General features: G+C 50.0%; 1 protein-coding gene and 1 long non-coding RNA gene across 2 annotated transcripts in view; both read left to right on the top strand.

Moving 5' to 3' along the window:
* LOC138636482 (uncharacterized) overlaps positions 1-8,730 on the top strand; it is a 208,826-nt gene that overhangs the window by 64,268 nt on the left and 135,828 nt on the right. The window lies entirely within an intron of this gene.
* On the top strand, positions 518-3,352 carry LOC138636487 (U3 small nucleolar RNA-associated protein 14 homolog A). The gene has a single exon (XM_069724519.1). It carries the CDS (start codon positions 570-572, stop codon positions 2,877-2,879), a length of 2,310 nt encoding a protein of 769 aa, XP_069580620.1. The 5' UTR covers positions 518-569; the 3' UTR covers positions 2,880-3,352.

The following is an 8,730-nucleotide window of genomic DNA, read 5'->3' as shown; positions in this document are numbered from 1 at the left end:
TGGTTTTATACACAGATGTGGCAAGTGAAACACAATAATATAGAAATATAAGTCAGTTATTAATTAGTACTGCTTATTACTACTACTAAAAAGTACTGCAAGTTTAACTTTACTTCAGTATTTCTATTGTATTTCACTTTATACTCCCGTTGGAAGTATTTCTCCTGCTTGCCAGCTTTAGTTACTACTTGCAGATTAGTTTCAAATTCCAATTATTAATGTGCAATATAATAAACTACTAAAAGATATCACAGTTTATTATGGATGAAGCGCCAGTTGTTCAAATCTTCTCACGAGCTGCAACATTATTATACTCCGACATGAATAATCATAATGAACGATGCCCATTCTGATATGAGAATCGTTCCTGTTTGTTTGATATGTTGCGCTGTTTTCATTGATCTTCTGTCGTTGTCGCGTCCGATTTTAAATTGTTCCAATAAAGAACGCGAGAGGGCGACGTTCGATTTTGCGACAGTGTTGCTCACATTGCGGCGACGGCTTTACGATACCGGCTCAGTTTTCCGACAACACGTGGGTCGAGTCCAGCCGGCGGTGTTTACAGCAGCATGGCTAAAGCTCCGAAGAGGAAAGTGAGTAAAAAGAGTTTAAAGAAGAGCTCCGATGTGACGGATCAGAGTTCAGGGCTGAAAGCAGAGGAGGTCTACGACGAGGAAGAGGAGGAGGATCTGAAAGGAGCAGATGAAGATATCAGCAGTGAGGAGGACGAGGATGAACGGAAACGGCAGAAGCTGGTGGAGGCCATCGGCGGGCTCGGAGGGACGAGGAGAAGGGGGAGGCTGGGGGAGAGGTCCGAGGCGGCGCTGACCGTGTCCGAGTTCACCGTGTCGGCGGAGGGAGAGGCGGACCGGGTGGACCTGTCGGACCTGGTCGGGACCCTGGACAAGACGCCCGCCGTCCCGGCCAAGACCCGCAAGCAGCTGAAGAGCCTGCAGCGGGGGAAGACCATAGATTGTCCTCTGAGCAAGCAGGACAGCGAGCGGATCCAGAGGGACGTGGCCTTCCAGCGGGCCGCCGCCGAGGTGAGCCGCTGGAAGAGCATCATCACCCAGAACCAGCGGGCCGAGCAGCTGGTGTTCCCCCTCGACCAGGAGCCCCCGGGCCCCCGACCCATGGAGCGGGTGGTGACGGGCTGGAGGGCTAAGACCCCGCTGGAGCAGGAGATCTTCGCCCTCCTCTCCGCCAACAAGCAGCCCATCAACGACCCCATCCTGACCCCCGCCGAGGAGGCGTCCCTGAGGGCCATGAGCCTGGAGGAGGCCAAGATCCGCCGGGCTGAGCTGCAGAAGGCCCGAGCGCTGCAGTCCTACTACGAGGCCAAAACCCGGCGGGAGAGGAAGATCAAGAGCAAGAAGTACCACCGAGTCCAGAACAAGGCCAAGCGCAAAGAGTTCCTGAAGCAGTTTGACGAGATGGTGAAGACGGACCCGGCCGGCGCCCTGGAGGAGCTGAGGAGGATGGAGCGGGCCCGGATGCAGGAGAGGATGTCGCTGAAGCACCAGAACAGCGGCAAGTGGGCCAAGTCCAAGGCCATCATGGCCAAATACGACGAGGGGGCTCGCAAGGCCATGCAGCAGCAGCTGGAGGTGAACAAAGACCTGACACAGAAACTGGTGACCTCACTGACCGAGGAGGAGGAGGAGGAGCAGGAGGAGGAGGTGCTGCCGGACTTTGTGAATGATGCAGAGAGAGGACTGGACTCTACGAATCCCTGGATGAGAGGGAGGCTGTCTGAGGAGCCCACAGAGAGAGAGACGAGCGATGCACAGGGTTTGACAGCGGAGCGAGCAGGAGACGCAGCAGAGGAGGAGGAGCAGGAGGAGGTGCTCCTCAGAGAGTTCGACAGTAGAAGGAAGCTGCGTCAGGCTGAGGAGGCTGACACAACAGTAGGGATGCCTGTGGATGGAGAGGAGGAGGAGAAGGAGAAGGACAAAGCTGTAGCTGAAGAGGAGGAGGAGGAGGACATAGCTGCAGCTGAGGAGGAGGACAAAACTGCAGCTGAGGAGGAGGAGGGCTTGTCCGAGTTCACTGCTCTTTTCCGAGCAGCAGCAGGAGGCAGCAGGGAGGCTGACGCCGTCCCAGATATGTGCGCTCCGCTGCAGGAGGGGCTGAGGAGGATCCGGACTCTGGAGGACGTGGACCTCCTCACTCAGGAGGACTCTGGTGAGGCAGCCGTGGAGCCCCCTCAGCCCCCCCCCTCAGAGGACCGGCCGGCTGCTAGGCAACAGGCCGGCAAAACCAGGAAGAGGAAGAGAGGCATCGAGCTGAAAGACGTCCTCACCAAAGACACCAAAGACATCAAAGTCCCGCTGGCTCCGACCGTGGAGGACGGCGAGGAGCGGCTGGACCAGAGGGGCCTCATCAAGGAGGCGTTCGCCGGAGACGACGTGGTGTCGGACTTCCTGAAGGACAAGAGGAGGCAGGAGGACACGGGGAAGCCCGAGGTGGACCTGACGCTTCCCGGGTGGGGCGAGTGGGGAGGGACGGGCCTGAAACTGTCGCGCAGCAAACGCAGGAGGTTCAGGGTGAAGAAGGCTCCGCCCCCTCCGAGGACAGACCGCCACCTGCCCAGCGTCATCATCTCGGAGAAGAGGAGCGGCTCCGTCGGCCTCCACCGGGTCAGCTCGCTGCCCTTCCCCTTCGAGAACCAAGCTCAGTTCGAGAGCACCATCCGAACCCCGCTGGGCCGGACCTGGAACACAGAGCACACCGTCAGGAAGGTCACCCAGCCACGCCTCCTCACCCAGCCCGGGGCCATCATCCAGCCCATGGAGCAGGAGGAGCTGGAGAGGAGCAGGAGACCGGAGTCTACAGGGAGGGGCGGGAGGCAGGGAGGAGCAGGAAGCAGGAGTCTGTAGGGAGGAGCAGGGAGGAGGAGGGAGTAGCAGGGAGGAGGAGGGGAATAGAAAGAAGTGAAACCATCCAGAGGAAATAAACAGACTGTTGTGAGATGTTGTATGTTTGATATTAAAATGCATTAAATGGATCTAAAGTGAGCCGAGTGGTTCGGACAGCTTCATGTATTGATATTAATAATATTTATTATATTGAGGTAAACGTCTCCCAGCTGGTCCTCCATCCGTCTGACGGCTGCTGTCCATCTCTGTTTTATTGAACTGGTGTTTCTATTATTTTGTCCACCCCACTTCCATCAGAGGGTGGACTAAATAACAGAAACAGCTGTGTGATGCTGTACTTCCTGTGTGAACACATTTAACAAAAGGACCTTCATCCTCCAGCTGAGCTGAGTCAGCACATTCATCGTACAGGGTTGTTCTTCACACTGAAACCTGGAAAGTTGTGTTTTCTACTTTTATTAAACGATTCCAAACCAGAAGCTGTTTCACGTCGTTGCTGCTCATCCCATCTGCCGGGTTGTACAATATTGAGCAATAATCATGTTTTATATGTTGATGAAAAATGTTTTAGATGCAAAACAATCAAAGAAAAAAACTGGGTGTCCAGTAAAGTAAAAAAAGTTTAAATATAAGGACCAGTACAGGAGCTGTTGTCATGGTAACAGACATGTCAAGGTGAAACGTGTGAGGAGGCTGGGACTTTTCCAACATACATGAACAAGCAAACGTGATGCTGTTCGAAACAGTTCCTCCAGATGAAGGTGATAAATACCCATGAAGACGTTTCATAATGTAAATTATGAACATCCATTGGAGTGATGTCATCATGATGACATCATCAGCTCTCAGAAGTCAGCTGTCTGACTGACTGTCTGTCTCTGTCTCTTTGACTGTATCTGTCTGTTTGACTGCTGCAGGTTCAGAGGGTTTGATGGACACAGTGTCCAAGAAGAGAACAGTTGGTGTGAGATCAGACAGGGTCCTACAGTCAAAGCACATTCCAGGTCACAAAGCACATTTCACATCCTACAACTAAACTGTAATGCTCCACAGCTTCAGCTTCAGCTTCCTCTATTTGTCCCCGTACGTACATTTGTTTTGCTGTAAAAGAAGGCATCCATCTTTAAAAATGGACAATATTCAAACACAACAGGACATGACAAGAAGTTCTCAAAGGCTTCGCTCATCAAGACGAATAAAAAACAAATAAATACAAGTTCCATAAAATGTGCAAAAGGTGCTACGACTTGTTCACATGAACAATCACAGATGGAACAAAGTTGTTTCTGTAGCGCCGCGTCCTCCACCTGAAAACCGTGTAGTAGAAGAAAGGACTCTTCACATGTAATATCTGCTGTCAATCAAAAACAAAGGAAAAGTCATTGAAATGATGCCGACTCAGGGCCAGCGAGCGGACATGTTACAGCCTGGTCAGAGAGTAGTTCCTCCTGGAGGAGGAGGGGGAGGCTCCCGGTGAAGGAGGTTCCTCCTGGAGGAGGAGGGGGAGGCTCCCTGAGGAGGAGGTGGAGGGGGAGTGGGAGGAAGAGAAGGAGGAGGCTCCCTGTCAGAGCAGCTAACAGCAGCTCTCCTCCTCTGCTCCTCTCCTCCTCTGCTTGTGTTCAATACATTTGTAATGCGGCCGTGTCTCAAAGAAAAGCCATTATCGTTGGGTTAAACCTTCACACATGGGTGAGAGTGCAGCTTTGGCACCTGACGTCTCTGTATTTCACATGATAGACACTCTATTAAAGGGGGAGATGCCGTAATGGACTATGCATCAGTTCAGGTAATGGTTGTCAGCCTGAGTGCCCGAGAGGCAGTGGAGGAATCCATTAGAAAGCTGAGAGTTACTAAATCAGTCATTCTCCACCTTCCTCTCTATCCAACCGCCTCTTCGGGGCAATTACTACAGCTTCATAGAGGCTTCGCCGGGCAGCAGAGACCCGGTCCTTGGACCTGCTGCCGCCCGCTGAAGGCAATGAGATCAGACAGGAGTCTCCGTCAAACCCCGGCAGGAGGCTGTAAATCAGAGCGCTGCGCTGCTGGACGACCTACAGCTCCCACGATACAACATGTTGTTCTGCTTACGGCCCATTTGTGAGATCCACTTCAATATTTGTTCTGGGACGAAGGAGCCGGATTGGTCGGCAGCAGAGCGTTGAACATCTTCTGCTCTGTGATCGGTGTTCGTGCAGCGCCTCCGAGATGTGACAGAAAACACGGGGTCACCGTGAGAGACTGTCATCATGCAGAGAGATGAGAGTGGAGTTAAGTGCCCATTAACAGCAGATTTCTCCTGCACACAGCAGTCGGTGTGCAGAGCTGCAGTTTTATTTTCTGATAATCAGTTCCTCTGAGGTCTGAGCAGGAACCAATCTGATGGAGCACTCTTTCCCATTTCCTCCTGTAATCCGAGGCCCGGCTCCATTCCCGCCCTGACAGGTGTAAGATTAACTTAGTTAGGTGCCGAGCCGCTCATGCGCACCAAATTAAATTAATGGAACAAATTTCCCTCCTAATTAAGATGAAAATATGTGTCAGATGTAACCTTGCTGAGCACTAATTATGTACAAATGATTTATCATCTGTTTCGTCCTGAATAGCAATGGGCTCACCTCTCCGATAGCCCCGGCTGCCTGTTAAGAGATGGGCCCTGATTAACACTGACAGGTTGTGCTGCGGAGAAGCTGCACGTCGCCAGCCAGCCAATCAGAGGCCGCCTGAGCTCAGACTCTCCTCCTTTCCATTAACCTACATTGAGTGTGCAGCTGAGCATCGCTGAGCCTTGGGTCTCCTTCCTGTTCCCCTCCTCACAATGAAAATAAAGTGCATTCGAAGAGGAGAGGTGTGTGTGTGTGTGTGTGTGTGTGTGTGTCTGGAGGTGGAGGAGGGGGGGTGATTGAGACTGAGCGCAGAAGCACCTGAACCTCAAATATTACACTGAATAGTAACGGTGTAATAACTGAATAACACACTGAATAATAAATAAATACATAACACACTGAACAATAACTGAATAACAACAAAATAAGAACTTAATAATTACTGAATAATAAATAAATAATAACTGAATAACAACAGAATAATAAATAGATAACACTGAACAATAACAGTGTAATAACTGAATAATACACTGAATAATAACTTAAGAATAAGTGAATAACAACTGCATAATTACTGAATAGTAACTGAGTAATAACCAAATAATACACTGAATTATAACTGAATAACACACTGAACAGTAACGGAATAATAACTCAGAGTACAGTGAAGCTCAGTCTACATTCACATGTAATTCCCTGGAAGAAGAAGCGTGGATGAGGCCGGTACCAGCCTAAGACCGGCAGGGGGTGCTATAGGTCAAAGCCTGCAAGAAGTCTCTGTGGGCTGAAATATCCAAATAAACAGGCTGTAGTTCTCCAGTTACAGCCTGACTGGGATATTCCATTTGATTTCCTCCGGCCTCGCAGATCAATTTCACTGGGCATCTGCTGTGATTAGCATGAGAATCAGAGAGCTTTGTGATGCTAAGGACACACCGGCCAATCTGTAATCATTGTTCTGCAGGCTCTCTCACAGGGGATGCAGCCCGCTTTGTCATTATTATTCAATATGCCACACACATGCTGGCAGCGCTGCCATGGTGCTGCCAGCAACCATTTACATTTCCTCTTCACAGTCCAAACACACGCCCACACAATGATCCACCTCCATAGAGTCCTGTCTCTGGAAGAAACACGTGAAGAAACACAGAGAGAAGAAACACAGGAAGGAACACTGAGAGAAAAAACACGTGAAGGAACACGGAGAGAAGAAACACGGGAAGGAACACGGAGAGAAAAAACACGTGAAGGAACATGGAGAGAAGAAACGGACAGAAGAAATATGGGAAGGAACACGGAGGGAAAAAACACGTGAAGGAACACTGAGAGAAGAAACACGTGAAGAAACACGGGAAGGAACACTGAGAGAAAAAACGGAGAGAAGAAACCACGTGAAGGAACACGGAGAGAAGAAACAAAGGAAGAAACGGAGAGAAGAAACCACGTGAAGGAACACGGAGAGAAGAAACACGTGAAGGAACACGCAGAGAAGAAATACGGGAAGGAACACGCAGAGAAGAAACACGGGAAGGAACACGCAGAGAAGAAACACAGGAAGGAACACAGAGGGAAAAAACATGGACAGACGAAACACGTGAAGGAACACGCAGAGAAGAAATACGGGAAGGAACACGCAGAGAAGAAACACGGGAAGGAACACGGAGAGAAGGAACACGGGAAGGAACACTGAGAGAAGAAACACGTGAAGGAACACTGAGAAAAGAAACACGGAAAGGAACACAGAGGGAAAAAACACGGACAGACGAAACACGTGAAGGAACACGCAGAGAAGAAACACAGGAAGGAACACAGAGGGAAAAAACATGGACAGACGAAACACGTGAAGGAACACGCAGAGAAGAAATACGGGAAGGAACACGCAGAGAAGAAACACGGGAAGGAACACGGAGAGAAGGAACACGTGAAGGAACATAAAGAGAAGAAACACGTGAAGGAACACGGAGAGAAGAAACACGTGAAGGAATACGGAGAGAAGGAACACGGAGGGAAGAAACACGTGAAGGAACACGGAGAGAAGAAACATGGGAAGGAACATGAAGAGAAGAAACACGGGAAGGAACACGGAGAGAAGAAACACGTGAAGGAATACTGAGAGAAAAAACACGTGAAGGAACACAGAGAAGAAACACGGGAAGGAATACGGAGAGAAGGAACACGGAGGGAAGAAACACGTGAAGGAACACGGAGAGAAGAAACATGGGAAGGAACATGAAGAGAAGAAACACGGGAAGGAACACGGAGAGAAGAAACACGTGAAGGAATACTGAGAGAAAAAACACGTGAAGGAACACAGAGAAGAAACACGGGAAGGAACACGGAGAGAAAATACACGTGAAGGAACACGGAGAGAAGGAACACGTGAAGGAACACGGAGAGAAGAAACACGGGAAGGAACACAGAGAAGAAACATGGGAAGGAACACAGAGAAGAAACACGGAGAGAAGAAACACATGAAGGAACACGGAGAGAAAAAACACGTGACGGAACACGGAGGGAAAAAACACGTGAAGGAACACGGAGGGAAAAAAACACGTGAAGGAACACAGAGAAGAAACACGTGAAGGAACACGGAGAAAAAACACGTGAATGAACACGGAGGGAAAAAACACGTGAACGAACACGGGAAGGAACATGGAGAGAAAAAACACGTGAAGGAACACAGCGAGAAAAAACACGTGAAGGAACACGGAGAGAAGAAAGACAGGGAGGAGGAAGGGGTCAGCTGGGATCCGGTGACTTTCTCTTGTGATGTCATGTCACCAGTGGTTTGCTGCTCGGTGGTTCTTTGTTGTTGTAAATGTCAGGACAGCTGCAGGGAGGAACCTCTGTTCTCCGCCTCGTTTCTCCTTTTTGTTCCTAGTCCAGCTATTGTTCCTGCTGCACATCCAGAAGCATGTCAGACACAAACACTCTGCGCTACATGTCCTGTGTGTGTGTGTGTGTGTGTGTGTGTGTGTGTGTGTGTGTGTGTGTGTGTGTGTGTGTGTGTGTGTGTGTGTGTGTGTGTTTGTTTGTGTGCGTGTGTGTGTGCGTGTGTTTGTGTGCATGTTTGTGTGTGTGTGTGTGTGTGTGTGCGTGTTTGTGTGCGTGTGTGTGTTTGTGTGTGTGTTTGTGTGCGTGTGTGTGTATGTGTGCGTGTGTTTGTGTGCGTGTTTGTGTGTGTGTGTGTTTGTGTGCGTGTGTGTGCGTGTGCGTGTGTGCTGCTGTAAGCTGCACATGTCTGACAA

This window comes from Brachyistius frenatus, unplaced genomic scaffold (genome assembly GCF_029030835.1).
Source record: "Brachyistius frenatus isolate BFR_SWC_R1_liver_20210118 unplaced genomic scaffold, ASM2903083v1 Contig_380, whole genome shotgun sequence".
Lineage (NCBI taxonomy): Eukaryota > Metazoa > Chordata > Actinopteri > Embiotocidae > Brachyistius > Brachyistius frenatus.
The sequence above is the reverse complement of the archived record's forward strand: the minus strand, read 5'-3'. Positions and strand labels throughout refer to the sequence as shown.

Excerpts from the sequence above, each read along its gene's own strand:
- LOC138636487 (XM_069724519.1), top strand. The coding sequence starts at position 570 with ATGGCTAAAGCTCCGAAGAGGAAAGTGAGTAAAAAGAGTTTAAAGAAG.